The sequence below is a fragment of the Salvelinus sp. IW2-2015 genome, linkage group LG22 (assembly GCF_002910315.2).
Source record: "Salvelinus sp. IW2-2015 linkage group LG22, ASM291031v2, whole genome shotgun sequence".
Taxonomy (NCBI): Eukaryota; Metazoa; Chordata; class Actinopteri; order Salmoniformes; family Salmonidae; genus Salvelinus; species Salvelinus sp. IW2-2015.
The window spans coordinates 18,086,907-18,110,329 of record NC_036862.1 but is presented as its reverse complement, the minus strand read 5'-3'; the positions used below and the strand labels follow the sequence as shown (position 1 = coordinate 18,110,329).

Genomic DNA, 23,423 nt, shown 5'->3' with positions numbered 1-23,423 from the left:
TTAAAGCCGGGTACATCTCTGGATGTATCAGTCTTTACGCAGTGTGGCATGAGAGCTCATGCTGGATATCACTGAAGGCAAGCTTGGGTAAACTCAAACAAACAATTGTAAAGCTTTTCAAAAACGCATCTTTAGACACACGGAAGATGCGCCCAGGTGAAAGAGGCTCTCCAATGGAGACCTGAGGGAGGAGACGAGAGATGAGTTAACTTCCAAAGACATCCAGGTGACCTATGTGGCTGTGACAATATGAATGGGAACAATAACTTCACCTTGTGTCCGATCTCGGACTCGTATAAAAGGATCCTTCTCCCTCTGACCTACAGCCTGGTGTTTGTTCTGGGTCTGACCCTGAATGGAGCACTGCTGTGGGTGGTGTGCTTCCGTACCCGGACCTGGAGCTGCTCTGTCATCTACCTGACCAACCTGGCCGTGGCTGACCTGCTGTATGTGCTGTCCTTGCCGCTGCTCATTGTCAGCTATGCCATGGATGACGTATGGCCCTTCGGTGACATAATCTGCAAAGTCGTCAGATTCTTCTTCTGTACGAACCTCCACTGCAGCATGATGTTCCTCATGTGCATCAGCGTGCACCGTTTCCTCGGTGTGTGCTACCCGATTACTGCACTCCGGTTCAGGACCAAAAACCTGGCTGTTTTGACGTCTGGCTCGGTTTGGGTCCTGGTGATGCTGGAGATATCACCAACCCTTGTGTTTGCCCACACCGGGTTCATCAACAACATGACGGTGTGCTATGAAATGACCAACCCTGGCCAGTTGTATACTTACTTTCCTTACGACATGTTTCTGGATGTGGTTGGATTTCTGGTACCTTTTATGATTATTATAATCTGTTACTGCTCAATGATGAGAGTGCTCTACCGGGCTGGAAGGGACAACTCACAGGTAGGGACAGAGAATCTCAACAAGTCCATACGCACCATTCTGGCGGTGTGCTTGATGTTCGTGCTGTGTTTTGTGCCTTATCACATTGCRCGGATAGTGTACCTGTTCATACGCGTCTATGTATCCAGTGACTGTAGAGTCATCAACTTGGTGATGATCGGCTATAAGATATGGAAACCCCTGGTCAGCTTCAACAGCTGCGCAAACCCACTGCTGTACTTCCTGGGTTCGGACAGGCAACGGAAGAAGCTCTGGGCCCAGTTATTTAGGAGTAAGATGGTCCATCCCGCGGTGTGCACAGTACAGCCAGATATAGTACTCACCGTGTCTAGTACTGCCAGAAATCAGTGACTGATTCTCTTTTTTTTTTTTTCTCTGCAAGTCAGAATTTTTATGTGATTTTAGTAGGTGAATGGCCCATTTTGTTCTATGTCTTTTGGCACAGAATTACCCATTTGTTCAGGCAGCCCTGCTACATAGAGATGGGTCCATCTTAGCCTCTACTGGACTATACTCTGCCACTCAGTCAAAGTGACAAGAGTTTAAAAGACTGATTCTCTGATGTGTTCTTAAGGGCCCTTGTACCCTATTCTGGAAATAACACACAGCACACCTCTTTCTCASTTTTTTGGAACCAAATRTTTTTCCATTTCACRAACAACAAAGTACAGAACTCATTACAATACTAAATCAAACACCTTCAATATATTACAGACACTTAGATATAGTGAAATTTACATACACATTTCTCAGTCACATACCAATAAAGGCATTGGCTGTATTCAGTCATGAAGGTAATATCCTCACCTGTAGGCATGTGCAACAAAAAGGTYGTCCATTCAAACTCAGATGGACTCTGACGTTGACTTTCATATTGTATSGCAGATAAACAGTGCCCTCTGCTGTTGACAGTTGATAACCATATCCACATTGCTGAGGGCTACAGACAAAAAAACACACAAAGAAACTTTCTCAAGACTTCACACTTACTGTACAGGGCATGGAAAACATACACATTATTACACCAAATAGTACTTTCAAGATACAAACATAGTTACGATGTATATAGTAGCTCTTTTACACCATCAAATGTAATTTAGTGATTAGCTTAGAAATGGTAATAAATAAACAAAAAGGCACACATGTGGCTTTATAGCAACATATGGCTTTATAGCAACATATACAAAATACAGCAATAGCTTATCAGTTCTACATCAGTAAAACACCTGAAAGAACATTGAGTGGAGGATATTTTATACCTTTTGTCCAGAAACATGGACACAGACTGAATTTATATGTTGAGGGGGTTAATGCAGAGTAGGCCGCATCACTTCAGTACACTTCTGTGTGCCAGTGAAGACAGGTGGGTACGGTAGTGATCTGGGAGCCGGAGGAAGTAGAAGGAAATTTAGCATCCATGTGCATACGGTGTTTGTGTGTGTGGTGTGTGTGGTGTGTGTGGTGTGTTTGTGTGTGTGGTGTGTGTGGTGTGTGTGGTGTGTGTGGTGTGTGTGGTGTGTGTGGTGTGTGTGTACCTGAGCTCCTAGTCTGGACAGGTAACGGTTGCCCAGGCCAAAACCAGACATGGGCCTGAGTTTGGCCAGCTTTTCCTCACTCTGCTGACTGACCCTCTGACACCTTTCAACTCTACAAGGACAGCAGGCGGAGTGGCATAATCATCATGGTAAAAATTGTCCTGAGACAATACTGTAGTATATAAAAGTCAATTTGATCAGACAGAATGACAATCAGATCTGGCAAGGACACAATGGCCTGATAATGATTTTTAACAAACACAGTGAACATCATATGTAACAAACAGGCTTTTTTTTTTTCATAAAATTTTAACTGTGGCAATTTAAAATTGCCTAAAAGTACAATATGTAGTTTGAGGTCATTTTTTATTGCAAAAAATAAAATATGGATTTGTCTCCAGAAACAGGGTTGGAGATCTTTGCTCTAGGCAGTAGTACCCATAGAACACATGTTATTTAGAGCTGTTAGAGAGCTCAACTCTAAACAGACAGCACTCATTGCAATTTACACAGACTATTCTGCAGCTAACAAAGACAAAACAAACAGCCATCACAACTTTAGTGGTATATGGATAGGCTTCCTCCACCACAATATTTGATCTAATACTATGCTACGGCAAGCCACTTAGTTAAAGCTCGTGATGTCCTGCAGAAAACTGATTCGGTGTTAAAGAATTTGAAGCGATCATTCATTACAATAGAAAAACTATCAAAAGGGATTGACAGAATTATCACTTGATTTAGTGGTTTTCAACACATGAAAGTGTCTCTTGGCAATTTCCTGAGATTGGTCAATAAACAAAAAAACAAAACATTTATCCTTCATTCAGTTGTACAGCAAAGAGGGTTTCCACCCAATTGCCAATGTTATGGCAGCCCCCCACACCTCTCTGATTCAGAGGGGTTGGGTTAAGTGCGGAACACATTTCAGTTGAATGCATTCAGTTGTATAACGGACTAGGTTTCCCCCTTCCCCAATGTTATAGGGTTCTTCAAAGTACTCCTTCTTACACACAAACCAGGTCATTTTCATGAAGGTCACTGTAAAACTGCTGCATTCAAAATTTGAGTTAAAAGTTAAATGGAATGTAATTATACATTGGGTGAATACTATCAAAAATGTTTCCCCTTTAAATTCCTTTATCACTTTGACAAGGTCTGCCTTAGCCTTGATGGTGTGACAGAGAGTCAAGTTTTACGAGCCTATATGACGAGCCAAGAGAAAAGGAATTTAATGAAGGAACGGCGCTATAAAGAATGTAACACAATGCAGATTCTGAAATCCTCCAGCATAAATCTGTCAAACTAGATGATGCGTATATGATTACTATTGAGAATGACCTCACTGGATGCAAAAGCCGGGAAAGGAGGTTGGTTTTGCGTTGCCAGTTTGACATTTTCTTCATGATGATTACACAGATTATTCATTTATGGGCGTTTCAAAAGTTAAGCACGCCAACTGTTTGTTTCAGATGATCAAAAACTTGAAGTAAAAATGTAAAGACCTTTCTGAACAATATACATTTAACAAAACATGCATAATATAACATTGATGGACAATTAAGTCCTTTCTAACACCCTGGTTTCAGAGAGATGCTTAAAATATTTTTTATAAGAATATTGAACCAGTTCACCTCTTATAGCATAGGTGATTTTACGAAGCAATAAGGCACATCCACACGTGCATTATCGGTGAATAACTTTACATCCCTGGAGTAAAAGTCMCTCAGCCTGGGGCCTAGTTCCACAGACATTTAAAAACACTTCAAAGTCAGCTTAAAGTGCTTTCTGGTACCCCACTCTACTGACATTAAACTATGATTGGTGCTGAGGTTTGAGGTTCCAAAGCATGCACACAAACACCAGTCAGTCATTAGCCGGCCCTCACACAGCCACAGGAGGGAGGAGTCAGTGAGGCGGGGAGGAGGAGTCGGTATGTGATGTCAGATCAGAGGCATCTGAGCTGCGATGGGTCAGTATGTTGGTGGGAGGGGTCAGTTACATTGCAGGAATGGGTCAGTATGCAGATGGGAGGAGTCAGTCAGCTCCCTAGGGGGTGATTGACAGCTGTGGCCCAGGACTGTGTGACCTCTCACCTGGAAAACAGCACAGCACAGGGCCAATGCGTTAGTCTGGGGTACTCTGCACACAGCCACACACCAAAAGCCAACTAGAATGATAAATCCTTCTCTACTGCCCTTGTTGAATTGTTGTTAAGTGAAACATTAACTTCATCCTGTTTTTCACATCAGCATGGGCATGTCAACAAGGGCAGAGGGAAGGAGAGAAGACGTTGGAGAGGTATTGGGCCGAGAAGTGACGCTACATGCAAGAGCAGAAACAGGTTAGACCACAAACGGACCGCGTTCACACGGACCGCRTTCAGGAACAGTGTATGCGAGTTAGGAGAGCCAGAATTGGTTAAGGAGCAAGAAAACAATACATGAAAACATGATGCAGATTGAGCACCAAATACACTCTTGATCTAGATAAAGTCTACATCTTACTCAATCCAGAGCGTCATATGATCTACTAAACTTGCACATGTTCCTTCAGAATGTTAACTACAAACCTCTGATATGGCTTTTCTCAAATGTTTTCAACAAACCCACTTGGGATCATATATGGTAGAGCTTCTCTTACAACTTTCTCTGAGCCTTCAGATAAGGTGAGAGGTTGGGAACTCTAGTGAAGAATATCACAGTTGCAGGCTTTTGTTTTTAGTCCAGCACCAGTTGGATGTTTAATACTAGGTCCTTGCCTTTCTCCTTATGAGTGGGTTGAGAACCAAACGTTCAGTGGCTCTTGTCTATTGAGTGTGAGAGGAAGAGAGGGGGGAGGTGAAAGGTCATGGATACTCACTCTGAATCTGAATTGGAGCACTTCAGGAGTTTTTCCCTGGCAGAGGCTGAGAGGTTCAGATCTCCTCCTGAAAAGAGAGAGAGGGAGGAATGGAGAGAGAGGAGGGGAGAGAGTGGCAGGGAGAGGAAACAAGGAGGGAGAAGGACAGAAAGAGAACGGGTGGGGGAGAGAGAACAGGAGAGGGATATCAGGTGCTGAGAAGTTGAACTTTTCAATGAAGAAAACCCTGCAGGGGGAAGACAGACAGAGGTGAGAGGACAGTCAGTCACAGCAGACCAGAGTACGTCCATACTATCACTGTAACATATCCCACCACCACATTAAGCACATCCCTGCTCCTGTCCTATAGGCACTCCTCACAGCTCAGACCAATGTACTCGTTATGCTGCTATTACCTTTATTTAACTAGGCAAGTCAGTTGAACAAATTGTTATTTACAATGACGGTCTATCCCGGCCAAACCCGGAAGACGCTGGGCCTATTATGCGCCACCCTACGGGACTCCCAATAATGGCCGGATGTGATGCAGCCTGGATTCGAACCAGGGACTGCAGTGACGCCTCTTGCACTGAGATGCAGCGCCTAGTGACTATGCATTGATAATGAACAGCGAGTAGCAGCAGTGTAAAAACAAAGGGGTGGGGGGGAATAGAAGATAGTCCGGTGGCCATTTGATTAGTTGTTCAGCAGTCTTATGGCTTGGGGGTAGAAGCTTCCTTCTGCTCTGACAATGTTCCCCAACTCTGAGGATTGGTTTTTCCAGCAGGACAATGCTCCATGCCACACAGCCAGGTCAGTCAAGGTGTGGATGGAGGACCACCAGATCAAGACCCTGTCATGGCCAGCCCAGTCTCCAGACCTGAACCCCATTCAAAACCTCTGGAATGTGATCAACAGGAAGATGGATGGTCACACGTCATCAAACTAAGCCAAGCTACTTGAATTTCTGCACCAGGAGTGGCATAAAGTCACCCAACATCAATGTGAAAGACTGGTGGAGAGCATGCCAAGACACATGAAAGCTGTGATTTAAAATTATTATATGGTTATTCCACCAAATATTGATTTCTGAACTATACCAAAGTTAAAACTTAGTATTTTGATTCTCTTACTCTCCTCCCCCGTCTCTCTCTTACTCTCCTCGTCTCTCTCTCTCTCTCCTGGTCTCTTCTCGTTCTCTTCTCTTACTCTCCGTTTCTCTTTCTCTACACCGTATTCCTCTCTCTCCCTCGTCTCCTCTCTTCTTCCTCCTCGTCTTCTCTACCCGTCTCTTTCTCTCTCATCCCCTCTCTCTCTCTCTTCCCATCTCTTCCACATCTTCCTTCTCTCTTCCCGTTCTCTCTCTCTCTCTCCCCGTTCTCTTCTCTCCAGTCTCTCTCTCTGCCAACTCACACTGTCTCCCGTTCTCTTCTCCTCCCCCGTCTTCTCTCTCTTCCCCCCGTATCTCTCTCTCTCTCCTCCCCGTCTCTCTCTCTCTCTCCCCCGTCTCTCTCTCTTCTCTCGTCTCTTCTACTCTTCTCCTCGTCTTCTCTTCATCGTTCCTCTTTCTCTCTTCTCCGTATCTTTCTCTTTCTATCTCTCTCTTCTCTCTTACTCTTCCTCTCGTCTCTCTGCTTCTCCTCCCCTCTTCTTCCTCTTTTCTTCTCCTCCCCCGTATCTCTCTCTCTCCTCCCCCTCTCTCTCCACATCTCTCTCCCTGCTCTCCTCCCCCGTCTTCTCTCTCTCTGCCTCCCCCGGATCTCGTCTCTCTCCCACCACGTTTCTCTCCTCTCCGCCCGTCTCTCTCTTCTCGTCTCTCTCCCTCCCCGTCTTTGCTCTCTCCTCCCCCGTTCTCTCCTCTTCCCTTCCCTGTCTCTCTCTCTCTACTCCCTCGTCTTCTCTTCTCTCTCGTCTTTCTCTCCTCCTCCTCTCTCTTCTTCTCTCTCCCGTACCATCTTTTCTCCCCTCCTCCTCCCCATCTGCACTCCTCCCCCCGTCTCGTCTCTCTGCTCTCTCCTTCTCCCCCAGCCATCTCTCACTCCCTCCTCCGTCTCTCTCTCGTCGTCCCCCCGTCTCTTCTCTCTCCTCCCCCCGTTCTCTCTCTCCTCCCATCCTCCATCTCTTTTCTCCTCTCCCCTGTGCTCTCTACTCGTTCTTCTCCTCCCCCCCACATATCTTTCTCCCCCTTTTGTTCTCTCTTTGCTTATGGATTGGTTTTCCTTTATACCAAGAGATGTACTATTCTGCCCTGTTACAGTCTGTCTATTGATCAGACACAGCTACTGTCATTTAACAAGGCTATTTCAGGTCTCCGAGTCCCTTTATCTTTCCTACCCACTCAGAGGATTAGATTACATGGTCACCAACTGTTAATACATGTTTTAATCAGCAAGGGAGAAATGGAATTAAAGATTATATTCTAAAAGAGTTTAACTAAAGATAATATTTATCCGAGGTATTTTACATGATGGAGAATAGACATTGTGTTCGAGGGGACGCGCTTGAATGGGGGGACGGGCTTGTGATAAAAAGCTGGCCATATTGGTGATGGTTTTGGCTGATAAGACATGATGAGTGATGGTTCGTGTGCTACTCACTGTCCCAGTCCGATGAAGGGGAAGATGGCCACGTAGTAGCCCACACAGATGATGAAGATGAGCCACAGTTGGAAGRGGAAGACCTTCACATCCGTCAGCTTGATCACTTCCCCTACGCACACAGAACACATCTTCAACACACAGAACCAGTCTTGGCTAAAGCATCACCTTGGGAAAGAGGTATGATAACAGCCAGTCAATAACCCACAGGAAGTAGTACTACGACCCCTGGCCTCTGCCCTGGTCACACTAGAGCCAGCCCAGGGAAACACAGGCTACCTTCACAATGATCAATTCTGACAACAAGATTACACACAACACAATTGGGAGTTGGAGGTTTCCCAGGTGGATAAAGAACTACTTCAATGAACTAGATTCATCCAAGGCAAAATAAGATTGGCTAATGGTGACAGGTAACAGATTAGTAGACGGAACCTCCCCTCCTCCACCTCCCTCACACTAACGCTGTCAGAATTCAGCGGACATGATAACCATAAATAATGACCGTCATCCCTGTCAATGTCATTACCCGGTGTTATTCAGCTCTGATTGGGACACRCATCTGACGCGGTCACAGAGTGCCATGTTAACTCACCGGTCCCTCCCTGTTCCTTGTTGAGGATCCTCTCGGCGCGCTTGTCCAGGTAGCCCAACACCAGAGCACAAACCAGAGAGAATATACAGGTCGCCCCAGCTGGAGAAGAGAAGGAGAAAGAGAGATCGATGAAGAGAGCGCGCGCAAGAGAGAGAACGGGTGAGGAGGGGATAAGGGAGAGAGAGACAGGAAATCATTACATCAGCTATGAACAGGTAGGTGTGTCTCATGAACCCACAGCAGCACCACAGTCCTCAGGAGAAGAGCCAGGGAAGGATCTGTAAAGCCCTGTCTAGTTCAGTCTAAATAAACATGACTGCCTCCTTAGGCCCAACAGTCAGAGTAATTAGATAACAGAGTAGCTCAAAGTTTTGCTTTGGATTTAGTGTCGAGAGCTGTTGCCGGAATGCTTTCAATTTCTTGGAGGTGGTCAATTGTTGGGACCGAGAGACTGAAAGCATCAAAGCTGGGACCGAGAGACTGAAACACAGCTTCTATTTCATGGCCGCCAGACTGTTAAATAGCCATCAGTAGCACCTTAGAGGCTGCTGCCCTATATACATAGACTTGAAATCACTGGCCACTTTAATAAAGGGAACACTCGTCACTTTAATAATCTTTACATATTTTGCAATACTCATCTCATATGTATATACTGTGTTCTATGCCGTTCCGACATTGTTCGTCCCAAATATTTATATAATCTTAATTCCATTCCTTTAATTTGGATTTGTGTATATTGTTGTGAAATTGTTAGATATTACTGCACTGTTGGAGCTAGAAACACAAGCATTTCGCTACACCTGCAATAACATTAGCTAAACACGTGTATGTGACCAATTTTTTGATTTGCCTCTCAAACTAAACTCTTTCACATCACATCCCTCCTCTACAGCAGAGGGGTCTGTGGTCCATCAAATATTCTCTATTAACCAGGTGAAATTTCAATAAGTACAGTATGTGGCTAAAGTATGTAGGCTTTGGTTTGAACTAACAGTAGGGTATGGATATATTAGACCCATCTCACAGGCTTAATGTTACACCTTTTTTCCTCGCTCAGTCTCASTTTCTTAGTCCCCGCCCTTTTTTTATCCATCCCTCTATCAGTGCTGAGATTAGAGAGCATTTGTGATAGAAATGGTATGGTGATGCAGACAGGGCCGTCAGGGCTGGAGAGATATATGTAACCTGAGGCTCAATGTAGACAGCAGGCCTGGAATTGTAGCTCACTCTCCTTCTGATCAAATGTAGGCATGCATCTCTCTCTCTCACACACACAATRTGTGGTTCTATATTATGTCAAGTTTAATGTGGACGCCAGGAAGAGTAACTGCTGCTTAAGCAACAGCTAATGGGGATCCTAATAAAATACACACACACTAGTGATGTGAGGGTTGACTCGTAACCCGCAGTCCCWGTGGTTATATTGGGGGGGCTGGCGGGTGTAGGGTCATGAAATATTGTGTGGATGAAGGGCGGGCGGGTTGAATAAAGAGAAACAATTAATTATAAAAATCCATAAATGTATAATTCTTGTTCCTATCTATAGGCCACATTGAGTTTCATATTTTTAAGTCTAAGATATAGGGCCTAATGGTGTGCATGCCAAATACATGCGCCAATCTCCAAAATGCTTTTGGGAACTTGGGCAGGAAACTGTAACGTCAATCCACTGAGGCAAAAAGGACCGTGTCGGAGTTWAATTCATTAAGAGAAAAGCTGCAGAAACGAGAGGTGAAAATAAGGAAAAGGGAGGGAAGATTTGTTGAAGTGGTAAAAGAGGATGACAGCAGCCTGTTTTGTGTGATGATTGAGGCACTATACAAATTAGACAGTCACAAGACTTCAAATATGGCACGTCACACCTGCAGACAGAGCAAGCCCAACCAGCCAAACCGCGTACCAGCAGGTCAGGTCTCCAGCCCCAAGCCCATTTCATCTTACACGTACGCTGACAGCAAAACGATACCACTGCAGGTGACATACAAGCTCGTTGATGTTTGTGTGGACATTGTTTCGGGAAAGGGCTTCACCTCCATGGCGCAGGGACTTATTAACATCGGAGCCTGTTATGAAGCTGTCAACACCAACTCTGTCATCCCGCACAGACAGTGTGAAGAACAGGCTGCAACAGAGAAGGCTACACTGTCTGAGTCATTCAAAAATACTTTAGATGACGGTGGCGTTGCCATCACCACAGACATGTGGACGGATGATTTCAAGAAAAGAGCATACACCGTGCTCAAGTGCCATTTTTGGACCGAAGAGTGGCAGCTGAAAAGTTGCTCGTCATCACCAGCGTGGAGTTTGAAGGCTGACATGCTGGAGTCGGTCAGCAAGCAGTAAACAGAAATACAGCAATTGCTGAAGGACAGAGACCAACTGGGTTGAATTAAGGGCATTTACCAGGACGAGCTGAGTACTCAGACTTCCTGTCAGTCTTCAAGGCAGCATTTTAAGAGCTAGAAGGAGAGACGTACCCCACTCTACACGCGGTGACTCACTCTACACGCGGTGACCCACTCTACACGCGGTGACCCACTCTACACGCGGTGACCCACTCTACACGCGGTGACCCACTCTACACGCGGTGACCCACTCTAACACGCGGTGACCCACTCTAACCGCGGTGACCACTCTACACGCGTGACCCACTCTACACGCGAGTGACCACTTTACAACGCGGTGACCCACTCTAACGCGGTGACCCACTCTACACGCGGTGGACCCACTCTACACGCGGTGACCCACTTCTACACGCGGTGACCACTCTACACGCGGTGACCACTCTACACGCGGTGACCCACTCTACAACGCGGTGACCCACTCTACAAACGCGGTGACCCACTCTACAACGCGGTGACCTCACTCTAACGCGGTGACCCACTCTACACCGCGGTGACCCACTCTCCACCGCGTGGAACCCACTCTACACGCGGTGACCCACTCTACACGCGGTGACCCACTCTCACAACGCGGTGACCCACTCTAGCACGCGGTGACCCACTCTACACGCGGTGACCCACTCTACCACGCGGGACCCACTCTACACGCGGTGACCCCACTTCTACAACGCGGTGACCCACTCTACACGCGGTGACCCACTCTACACGCGGTGACCACTCTACAACACCGCGGTGACTCACTCATCACGCGGTGACCACTCTACACGCGGTGACCCACTCTACACGCGGTGACCCACTCTACACGCGGTGACCCACTCTACACGCGGTGACCCACTCTACACGCGGTGGACCACTCTACACGCGGTGACTCACTCTACACGCGGTGACTCATCTACACAGCGGTGACTCACTCTACACGCGGTGACCACTCTAACACGCGGTGACCCACTCTACACGCGGTGACCCACTCTACACGCGGTGACCCACTCTACACGCGGTGACCCACTCTACCACGCGGTGAACCCCACTCTACACGCGGTGACCCCCTCTACACGCGGTGACCCACTCTACCACGCGTGGAACTCACTCTACACGCGGTGACCCACTCTACACGCGGTGACCCAACTCTACACGCGGTGACCCACTCTACAACGCGGTGACCCACTCTACACGGCGGTGAACCCCACTCTACAACCGCGTGACGCCACTCTACAACGCGGGTGACCCACTCTACACCGCGGTGACCCACACTCTACACGCGGTGACCAACTCTACAACGCGGTGACTCACTCCTACACGCGGTGACACCACTCTACACGCGGTGACCCACTCTACACGCGGTGACCCACTCTACACGCGGTGACCCACTCTACACGCGGTGACCCACTCTACACACGGTGACCCACTCTACACGCGGTGATCCACATCCGCCCAGAGGCATCAAAGGTCCTCACCGAGAAGATGCTGCTCACTCCCACCTCGGAAACTCGCCACGTTCCTGTGCCCAAAATTCAAAACACTGAAGATGCACCTCAACGAAGAACGAGTCACTATGTACGACCAAGCCAGGAGACTGACAGAGCCAGTCAAGTTTCAGCACCACGGACCTGTCCAGCCACGATGCCTTGTGTCGACGCTGATGGAGTTTCAGCACCACGGATAGAGGATTTCATCCAAGATAACATATAATAATAATCATTAGGTCTATTCTTATTAGGTATTTTTATGATTTAGACTGCTATAGGTCTGAATCATTAGGTAAGCCTATACTAGTAGGTTATGGATATTCATAGACCTATTACTTGCTAAATGGTGTCACCATGCCCCATGGCCTAATAGCCAAATAATGTATTGAAAAAGATTCACATTACAGTTGGAAGCACAAGCAACTACTCCATAAAGAGACCAAGATTTAACTTGACGGAGCGGGAGGACAAGACAGAAGCCGAAGAGATCGACGGAATCCAGAGGTTTAGAAGCACTCACTTTTCCCTGGGGGATTGTGTTGGGGAACGTTTGCTTGCTTTCTGGGAGAAGCAGGAGCATAACTTCACTCAACTCCGGTCTCTTGCAAAGAGAATTCTCTGCATTTCGGCATCAAGCACATCGAGTGAACGCGTCTTCAGCACTGCTGGGCGCGTTGTTGAATCCAGGCGCAATCTGAAACCTGGCACAGTGGACCCTATTCCGTTTCTTAACAGTGCTGCAAGAGAAAGCAAGACATAGTAGACAATTATACCCTCATAACTGGACAGTGGGTACTTTGATTTTCTAAACGTGTGTGTTATAATCTATTTATTTTCTAAACCTATTTCAAATAATTCATATACCGGTATATTAGCCCAGACAGGCAGTCGGCCAACAAGATGTCCATATATTGTTTCACATTTTGTTCTGTTTCAGTAAATAATAGGCTACTGTTCAATAGGCMCAAGCCTTTTTAAATGCTCAAGAGAAATGTAATGGTTCAATAAATTGTTTAAGAGAAGAAAAAAACTGCACAGCGCATTTTGGATATTTGCGGGTTAGGGTAGGGTGCGGGCCTCAGATTTTCTCTTTAGCACATATTGGTCGGGTGGTTGCGGATGGGTTATTATCAGTTGCAGGCGGGTGCGGGTGAACAAACAGCTGACCCACGCTGTCACGTTCCTGACCTTATTTCCTTTGTTTCGTCTTTGTTTAGTTGGTCAGGACGTGAGCTGGGTGGGCATTCTATGTTTTGTGTTTCTATGTTGGGTTTGTTGTTTGGCCTAATATGGTTCTCAATCAGAGGCAGGTGTTTGTCATTGTCTCTGATTGGGAACCATATTAAGGTAGCCTGTTTTCACTGTTTGTTTGTGGGTGATTGTTCCTGTTCATGTATTTTGTGTTCCCATGTTCAGGACTGTAGCTTCTTTGGTTTTCGTCTGTTTATTGTTTTTGTTCGTCGTTTAAGTATTTCCCATTAAATTATGGATTATCATCACACTGCATTTTGGTCCTCCTCTCCTTCCAACGACGAGAGCCGTTACACACGCATCACTAACACACACTTTTAACTCACCGATCATGAGTGAGACTCCCAGAGTGGTGTGTTCTGTCGAGCCTACCAGGTCAGCGACGCGGTTGTACACCGAGCCCATGATGTTCATGTTGACCGTGCTACCCTGAGGGAGAGGAGACAAGCAAACACTCCCTGATCAGCCACATAAATAATACCTCAAGTATTTGCTTCTGTATTTATATACAGTGTAATACTTAGCTTCCAGCATGTTCTTACCTGGCCATGCTGAGCTGAAGACCAAACACCAGGTTGAGTTCCTTCTCTTTGAACCAGTTCACTGCATAGGTGTTCTGGGCCACCGCCAGGGACTCACCGCCGATCCTACCCAGAGAGAGCACTTAGTTAGGGGGAGAGAAGTGGCTTGGAGCTGTAGCAAGGACAAGCTCTAAAAAGCATCTTACCCAAACACAAAGCGTCTCCATTAACCAGAATAGATCTAGAAGAGCCCCAACAGCAACTATAACCTGTGGAAAAACACAGTGGTGAAAAAAAGCAACTCAGCAGTCATGCTTAAAAGTAAAGATAGCTTAATAGAAAATGACTCAACCAAAAGTCCCCCAGTAAAATACTACTTGAGTAAAAAAGTATCTGGTTTTAAATGTACTTAGGTACAGTGCGGGAAGAAGTACTCAATTGTCATACTTGAGTAAAAGTTCAAAGTAAAAGTTCTACATCAAATTCCTTATATTAAGCAAACCAGACGGCACGATTTGAATGAATGTACAGATGAAGTCGGAAATTTACATACACCTTAGCCAAATACATTTAAACTCAGTTTCACAATTCCTGACATTTAATCCTAGTAACAATTTCCTGTCTTAAGTCAGTTAGGATCACCACTTTATTTTAAGAACGTGAAATGTCAGAATAATAGTAGAGAGAATTATTTCTCTCAGCTTTTATTTCTTTCATCACATTCCCAGTGGGTCAGAAGTTTACATACACTCAATTAGTATTTGGTAGCATTGCCTTTAAATTGTTTAACTTGGGTCATACGTTTCAGGTAGCCTTCCACAAGCTTCCCACAATAAGTTGGGTGAATTTTGGCCCATTCCTCCTGACAGAGCTGGTGTAACTGAGTCAGGTTTGTAGGCCTCCTTCCTTGCACACGCTTTTTCAGTTCTGCCCACACATTTTCTATGGGATTGAGGTCAGGGCTTTGTGATGGCCACTCTAATACCTTGACTTTGTTGTCCTTAAGCCATTTTGCCACAACTTTGGAAGTATGCTTGGGGTCATTGTCCATTTGGAAGACCCATTTGCGACCAAGCTTCAACTTCCTGACTGATCTCTTTAGATGTTGCTTCAATATATCCACATAATTGTCCTTCCTCATGATGTCATCTATTTTGTGAAGTGCACCAGTCCCTCCTGCAGCAAAGCACCCCCACAACATGATGCACCACCCCCATACTTCACGGTTGGGATGGTGTTCTTCGGCTTGCAAGCCTCCCCCTTATTCCTCCAAACATAACGATGGTCATTATGGCCAAACAGTTCTATTTTTGTTTCATCAGACCAGAGGACATTTCTCCAAAATGTACGATCTTTGTCCCCATGTGCAGTTGCAAACTGTAGTCTGGCTTTTTTATGGCCGTTTTGGAGCAGTGGCTTCTTCCTTGCTGAGCAGCCTTTCAGGTTATGTCGATATAGGACTCGTTTTACTGTGGATATAGATACTTTTGTACCTGTTTCCTCCAGCATCTTCACAAGGTCCTTTGCTGTTGTTCTGGGATTGATTTGCACTTCTCGCACCAAAGTACGTTCATCTCTAGGAGACAGAATGCGTCTCCTTCCTGAGCGGTATGACGGCTGCGTGGTCCCATGGTGTTTATACTTGCGTACTATTGTTTGTACAGATGAACGTGGTACCTTCAGGCGTTTGGAAATTGCTCCCAAGGATGAACCAGACTTGTGGAGGTCTACAAATGTTTTTCTGAGGTCTTGGCTGATTTCTTTTGATTTTCCCATGATGTCAAGCAAAGAGGCACTGAGTTTGAAGGTAGGCCTTGAAATACATCCATGGGTACACCTCCAATTGGCTCAAATGATGTCAATTAGCCTATCAGAAGCCTATCTAAAGCCATGACATAATTTTCTCGAATTTTCCAAGCTGTTTAAAGGCACAGTCAGCTTAGTGTATGTACATTTCTGACCCACTGGAATTGTGATACAGTGAATTATAAGTGAAATAATCTGTCTGTAAACAATTGTTGGAAAAATACTTGTGTCATGCACTAAGTAGATGTCCTAACCGACTTACCAAAACTATAGTTTGTAAACAAGAAATTTGTGGAGTGGTTGAAAAATTTGTTTTAATGACTCCAACCTAAGTGTATGTAAACCTCCGACTTCAACTGTATTTACTTGTCACACCTCATTGGACTGCTAATTCCTGCGCATTTTGGACATTGCAGGTGATTCAGTTAATAATTGATTTGCATTTACTTTACGGTTCCGACAGTGTTTTGGGTATCTATTTCTCCGAGAAATGCAGTCTACATTCTATATTGCTGTTAAGCTTGGGTTACAGAACCAGATCCGGTCAAGGCAGCTCAGCTGTTCACATACTGGACACTTCAGTACAACAAGAACAAAGACCACCTGCCCTTCACCTTGAGCTTGAGGGATTCCTTAGTGGAAAGGAACAGGACCATAATTCTTTTCTACAAAAAGTCAAGGGTGGAGTGGGCTAATGCACTGCAGTGCCGATTGATTGGTAAAAAATCTAAATTCTCAAAATAGACAGATTCTAGTATGACGTTTTATTAAAACAACCTATAATGAGTAACGTTGACATGCAAAGTTCCACCAAAGTTTATTCTAAAATCATCTTAAATTAAAATGTCTTATTTGATTTACATTTGACTTACATAATTCTACAACAGTGGTCTCAACATTGGCATCCAATGGCTAGGTTTGCTGAGCTTGTGTAACTCTACATTGACTGATTTCAAATRTGTTTACAAGGTGACTCTGCCATTGGAGAGGGGGTCACCAGGTATGTCCTGTCCACTGTCATGGAAAATCTTCAAAATGGATTCCTACTTGATGAAGAGAAAGGTATTTTTWATATATTGATTTATAGACTTGTAGATTATGTGAAGCAGTTTTCCCCCAGGTCAGTCAAAAGGACATCTGTTTATTCTCAGGAGTCCTTGCTCCTTGCTCTTTGAGGACGAGCAGGACCATCTTGTTCCTTCCACATCTCAGGCACTTTTGGAAAGTGATTTTTTAATTGCCAGTTTTCATTGTGCACTGTCTTTGTCATTGATCAGTTGGACGGAACCAAGGAACTTTCAATGGATGAGAAATCGCAAGTTCTCTCTGTGACCCTGCCCTAGGACCTGCCAGGCTTCACGTCAGATAACAGGCACTGGCTGAGAGAGAAAATCCTTCTACATGCTGTAAGTTTTTTTATTTGTTATACTTATGCTTCATGTAAGTAAGGTTTTGTTGTGGATATTCAAAGTAAAGTCTAACTCATGGGAAGCAGATGCTTACGTCCAAGTTATAAAATGCCTTCGCTAACATGACTCTTAGTGTCATTATTTAGTTTGCTAAAACATTAGTGCATGAGAAAATATCAGGATGTTTACCCAAAATATATAATAAGTATAGCAACAAAAGTAACAAATAAACTCTCACTGTCAACTGCGTTTATTTTCAGTAAACTTAACATGTGTAAATATTTTTATGAACATAACAAGATTCAACAACTGAGACATAAACTGAACAAGTTCCACAGACATGGGACTAGCAGAAATGGAATAATGTGTCCCTGAACAAAGGGGGGTTAAAGTAACAGTCAGTATCTGATGTGGCCACCAGCTGCGATAAGTACTGCAGTGCATCTCCTCCTCATGGACTGCACCAGAATTGCCAGTTCTTGCTGTGAGATGTTACCCCACTCTTCCACCAAGGCACCTGCAAGTTCCTGGACATTTCTGGGGGGAATGGCCTTAGCCCTCACCCTCCGATCCAACAGGTCCCAGACGTGTTCAATGGGTTTGAGATCCGGGCTCTTCGCTGGCCATGGCAGAACACTGACATTCCTGTCTTGCAGGAAATCWCACACAGAACGAGCAGCATGGCTGGTGGCATTGTCATGCTGGAGGAGCCTGCAGGAAGGGTACCACATGAGGGAGGATGATGTCTTCCCTGTAATGCACAGCGTTGAGATTGCCTGCAATGACAACAAGCTCAGTCTGATGATGCTGTGACACACCGCCCCAGACCATGACGGACCCTTCACCTCCAAATCGATCCCGCTCCAGAGTACAGGCCTCGGTGTAAGGCTCATTCCTTCGACGATAAACGCGGATCCGACCATCACCCCTGGTGAGACAAAACCGCAACTCGTCAGTGAAGAAAACTTTTTGCCAGTCCTGTCTGGTCCAGCAACGGTGGGTTTGTGCCCATATGCGACGTTGTTGCCAGTGATTTCTGGTGAGGACCTGCCTTACAACAGGCCTACATGCCCTCAGTCCAGCCTCTCTCAGTCTATTGCGGACAGTCTGAGCACTGATGGAGGGATTGTGCATTCCTGGTGTAACTCGGGCAGTTGTTGTTGCCATCCTGTACCTGTCCCGCAGGGTTGATGTTCAGATGTACCAATCCTGTACAGGTGTTGTTACACGTGGTCTGCCACTGCGAGGACGATCAGCTGTCCATCCCGTCTCCCTGTAGCGCTGTCTTAGGTGTCTCACAGTACGGACATTGCAATGTATTGCCCTGGCCACATCTGCAGTCCTCATGCCTCCTTGTAGCATGCCTAAGGCATCTTTCTTTTGGTGTTTTTCAGAGTCAGTAGAATGGCCTCTTTAGTGTCCTAAGTGTCTTAATGATCGTTCCACAGGTGCATGTTCATTCATTGTTTATGGTTCATTGAACAAGCATTGGAAACAGTGTTTAAACCCTTTACAATGAAGATCTGTGAAGTTATTTGGATTTTTAGAAATTATCTTTGAAAGACAGGGTCCTGAAAAAGGGACGTTTCTTTTTTTGCTGAGTTTATAATATGATTTTCTTAGCAGTGAGACAGCTAACCATATTGGTATGTGATACAGAAACAGGATTCACGCACATGCTTATTAATAAGGATAATAATAATGACTGTAAAGTATGATGGTGAATGTTAGTCACTCATCTGGTTGATTGCTCTGGTGGTTAATTATCTACAGGTTCACCTAGCTGTTTGATGCATATTTTTTGCTCATCATGATGCTCATGTGAGCGGGTATTTGCATACTTGCATTGATTAGAGTAACCGCTCTGATACAGTAATCAAATACAAAAGTGTGAATGTTAGTCCTGGCCCTTTGCTGAAGTTGTGCACCATAAAGTCTTGAGCTTGGCCAACAGTCTTACTGGGGAGTCAGTATTCATTTATGGCATAGATTGTTTGTTATAATTAGACCGAAAGCTTTAACACCTATTATTGTACAAAGTACAGTAATTGAAGGAACAGTCATTGCGAAATTAAGCAAAAAAGTAACACAAAACGGAGTGATACGTCAGTCGTAGGAGGCACTTTACTGTACACTTGTTTTTCTTTTGAAATATTTTTTACAAGGGAGGACGACCAAGCAGGTGAAACAAATAAGGAGAGGCCTAAAAGACACCGGTCTTTGGGAGTTTTTTAGCTCCAGGCCAGATACTGTGCCAGTTCTCTTTTCAAGGGCCAGTGACATAGAGATAACACCACAAGTAAGGCAAATTAATTAATAAATAGATACAACAAAACAATAATCTTAGTTAGCCATCCTAAATGTGATATAATTAATAATGTATTTGTCAGATTTAAAACTTCATTAGCTTTGAGTCATAAGATTTCTGTTTTATGATATACTGTAGCTTGCTCAAATGTATAGCTTGCTCAAAACTTACCTTTTAACATTACAATTTCTACATTTTGGTCCCATTCATAATTGTTAGAAGTGTATTTTTTAAATTCCTTTGTAAATGACCACAAACTAATGTAATGTAGGTCTGAAGAAGCTTAATCCTTATGAAGAATGCAACTTAACCAATTATTCTATTATTATTTTTTGATGATTCTGGACAAGATTGTCTGGCCTTGTGACGAGGACATTGATGAGGATACCCTCACCTTGGAGGACCAATGCAGAGTCTTACATTTCCTAAGGAAATGTATAGAAACTGGTTTAAGTCTTCTTCCATTGTTTGATGCACTGATAACCTTATCTTGATGTGAGTCTTTAATCAAATGTAACATTTTCTTTAGAATTTTTTATTATTATTTAATCTCTGATCACACAATCAGGGTGTTTTAAGGGGAATAAGTAATTTGTAAAAATGCCCCAAACACTGTCAGTTCAAGTAAAGGTTTTATGTGCATATATCTTGGTAGGATAGTGTTTCTTTTTTGGAGAGAGGTGTTAAAGTAAGTTTTTCCTTCATTACATTTTTAGCAAATGAAGTCGTCCACATAAGACACCATAGTCATTAGTAAATAATCTCGCTCAACCCCTCTGCTGAACACATCAGACCACAACCAGAGAAATGACAATCACCCTGAGCACAGGAAGGCCCTGAGGAGTGGCGTGTTAGTTCTGTTTCTCTGTCTCTATCTTACAGAGCACCAGCAGCAGGAGCCCTGAGGAGTGGCGTTGTAGTTCTGTTTCTCTGTCTCTATCTTACAGAGCACCCAGCAGCAGGAGCCTGAGGAGTGGCGTTGTAGTTCTGTTTTCTCTGTCTCTATCTTACAGAGCACCCAGCAGCAGGAGCCCTGAGGAGTGGCGTTGTAGTTCTGTTTCTCTGTCTCTATCTTACAAGAGCACCAGCAGCAGGAGCCCTGAGGAGTGGCGTTGTAGTTCTGTTTCTCTGTCTCTATCTTACAGAGCACCCAGCAGCAGGAGCCCTGAGGAGTGGAGTTGTAGTGACTGCTGATCATCCTGACATCTTCAGGGACCACTGACTATCTACAACTGAACGCTGATGTGTAACGTTAGAAAAAGTGGCTAAAAGCTGGTAAGCTTTGGAGAAGTGTGTTTTGTTTCTCTGTCTGTATCCTACAGAGCAGCCAGAAGCAGGAGCCAAAGGAGTTGGAGTTGTAGTCACTGCTGACACCACTACGGCTTCGTTAGGGGATATCTACAACTCCTCTTTGATGAGTAAGGTAAGTAGTGCACATGACTAACACCACCACCATGGCATTGCCAGGGACAACAACTCATCGCTGCAGATTGTGGAAGAAGACAAAACACTTTGCACCACTAGCAGTCAACTATTTACTTTATAAGCGTGTGTGTAGTAGACATGTATCACAGGCAGACATTTGGACACTTCTACAAAGTGAGTAACATTTTTCATGGGACTGCAAGCATGCCCTGAGACAATGGGGTCAGGACCCTCATGAAGTCATAGGCCCACTCACTAACTGTAATCACGTGAATTTTCACTCTTAGCCCATGGCTCTTTTCAGTTTTTCTGTCATTTTTCAAAACTTTCTCCTCTGAGTACACTACTGTATCTCCGGGGTTTATGCAATTTCCATTAATGTCATTTAGAATTTCCCACAATTCACTTCTGCAGGGTCATCTGTCAGATAATTTAATCTGAGGGTGAAGAATGGTGCTCCCCCTGGCTTCACTCACCGCTCTAACGGCATTGTAGCTCATTCATTTCCTGCCCAAATACCAGGCCGAGTTGCTGGCGAGGGAGGGAGATGATATTTGATTATTATATTAATCAGATGCACATGCAGACGCGACAGTAAATCAGGTCGGAGGTGTCCTAAATCCCCACGCCCATTTTGTGACTCTCCAGAAACCTGACTCAGAGGTGGCGCCAGAAAAGCCAATATATTTGACTCAATTTAAAAATGTATCTGACAAAATGTCGATATGATTATTATTATGAATAATACATCCCTGCCAGCCTCTCTTGGTGTTGCAGGTCAAAGGCCCTTCAGTTAAGATTTCACTGCTAATTCCCATCAGAGCAGTGTGCCTGGTACACCCTGTGTCTTCAGTGTCTCTTACCCATCAGTGATTGATTATAATACATCCTAATCTGTTGTTACAGCATCACACATGGAGATCCATCCTACCCCAGCCCCACTCTCAGAGTTTGGAGCTCAATGTTGCTGGAGACAACCGTTACCCTAGCCCATTCATAGATTGTAGACTAATGCTGGCGCCTTACTATCTGCCACACGGAGGGAATGCCCTGACGTTCCGATGCTGCCTCGATGCTCTGTATAAACATTAATAATCCTCGCTAGCTATACGGTTTTGGAAACATTGAACACTCAACTAAAATATCATCCAAAAATAACTTTACCAATACAAAAAGGTACAGCTGTTTTACCACAGAATCCCACAGAGGTTTTTGTGTAACAGTTTTGAGAACTTTTATTTTTCCCTCCCGGTTTCCATTATCTCAGCAGGTAGTGTTGTTGTTGTAAATGTGCAATGCAAATCTGTTTTAAAACGACGCACGGTAAGTTTATCTTTTGTATTTGTAAAATTATTTATCTGTGATATGAAAGTTAAACTCCAAAGGTTTCCAAAACCATATCGCCAGGTAGGATTATTATAAACATTTCTAAACGTTAAAACAGAGCGTCAGCATTGTAGTACACATGGTCCATACGTTCAACTGGGAACCCTATAGGGCTGGTTGTACGCCCCCTTGGGTTCTCGAAAGCTACAATTGCCCCAAAGTGTAGATTTAGGATCAGGTAAACTTATTTGGATTTGTTAAATGAAATGTGTTAAAAGTAACCGTCCAGTGAGAATCTCACTTTTAAACATTCATAAAAGTTCAACTCATACCCAAATAATTTTGATGACTCATCCTATACTCGTATATGTGGCCAAAGTATAAATTGGAAAAAACAACAATTAAAAAAACTCAACTTCAAACTAGTATCTCAAACAGACCGTTTAAAAAAATACTTGCTAATTCTTCATAAAGGATGATGTCATCCTCCTAAGGAAGATGAGCTGGCCAATCAGTGGCCTTTCAACACAGAAAAGCTGCTTTTTAACACACTGTTACGGTCATAGGTCACAAGTGTTCATAGATACTAGATGTTTCTTGTCTGTTGGTCATTTGGAAATCTGGTTGTATGAAGGTAAAATGATACTCACATGACGATGCGTAATGTTCAGTTTTGCTGGAGCTAAAGCACCTGCCTGTACAACTAAGGGTATATAATAAACCGGAGATTCATGCCAGTTAAACTGTGTTGTTGTGTCCTGTTCTACACCTCCAGTGAGTATTAGCTTTGGAATTAGCCTACTTGTCATCTAAATGCTGTGCTAGCTGTAGCCCAGACTAGTCTTAAGGCAAGCTAATAGTTTGACATAAGACCACAGTAAAACTACAACAATACTTAATTTGTCTGATGTGGCAGGGCTTGCAAACTATTACAGACTACAAAGGGAAGCATAGCCGCGAGCTGCCCAGTGACACGAGCCTACCAGACGCGCTAAATCACTTCTATGCTCGCTTTGAGGCAAGCAACACTGA

The 23,423-nt window shown here is 44.4% G+C and overlaps 1 protein-coding gene and 1 pseudogene across 1 annotated transcript; one reads left to right on the top strand and one right to left on the bottom strand.

Annotated features, from left to right (window-relative positions):
* Positions 1 to 249: 249 nt before the first annotated feature.
* On the top strand, positions 250 to 1,257 carry LOC111949781 (P2Y purinoceptor 3-like). Its single transcript, XM_023967129.1, has one exon. It carries the CDS (start codon positions 250 to 252, stop codon positions 1,255 to 1,257), a length of 1,008 nt encoding a protein of 335 aa, XP_023822897.1.
* Positions 1,258 to 4,435: 3,178 nt separating this feature from the next.
* LOC111949780 (lysosomal dipeptide transporter MFSD1-like) lies at positions 4,436 to 20,838 on the bottom strand (annotated as a pseudogene).
* Between the last annotated feature and the right edge of the window lie 2,585 nt (positions 20,839 to 23,423).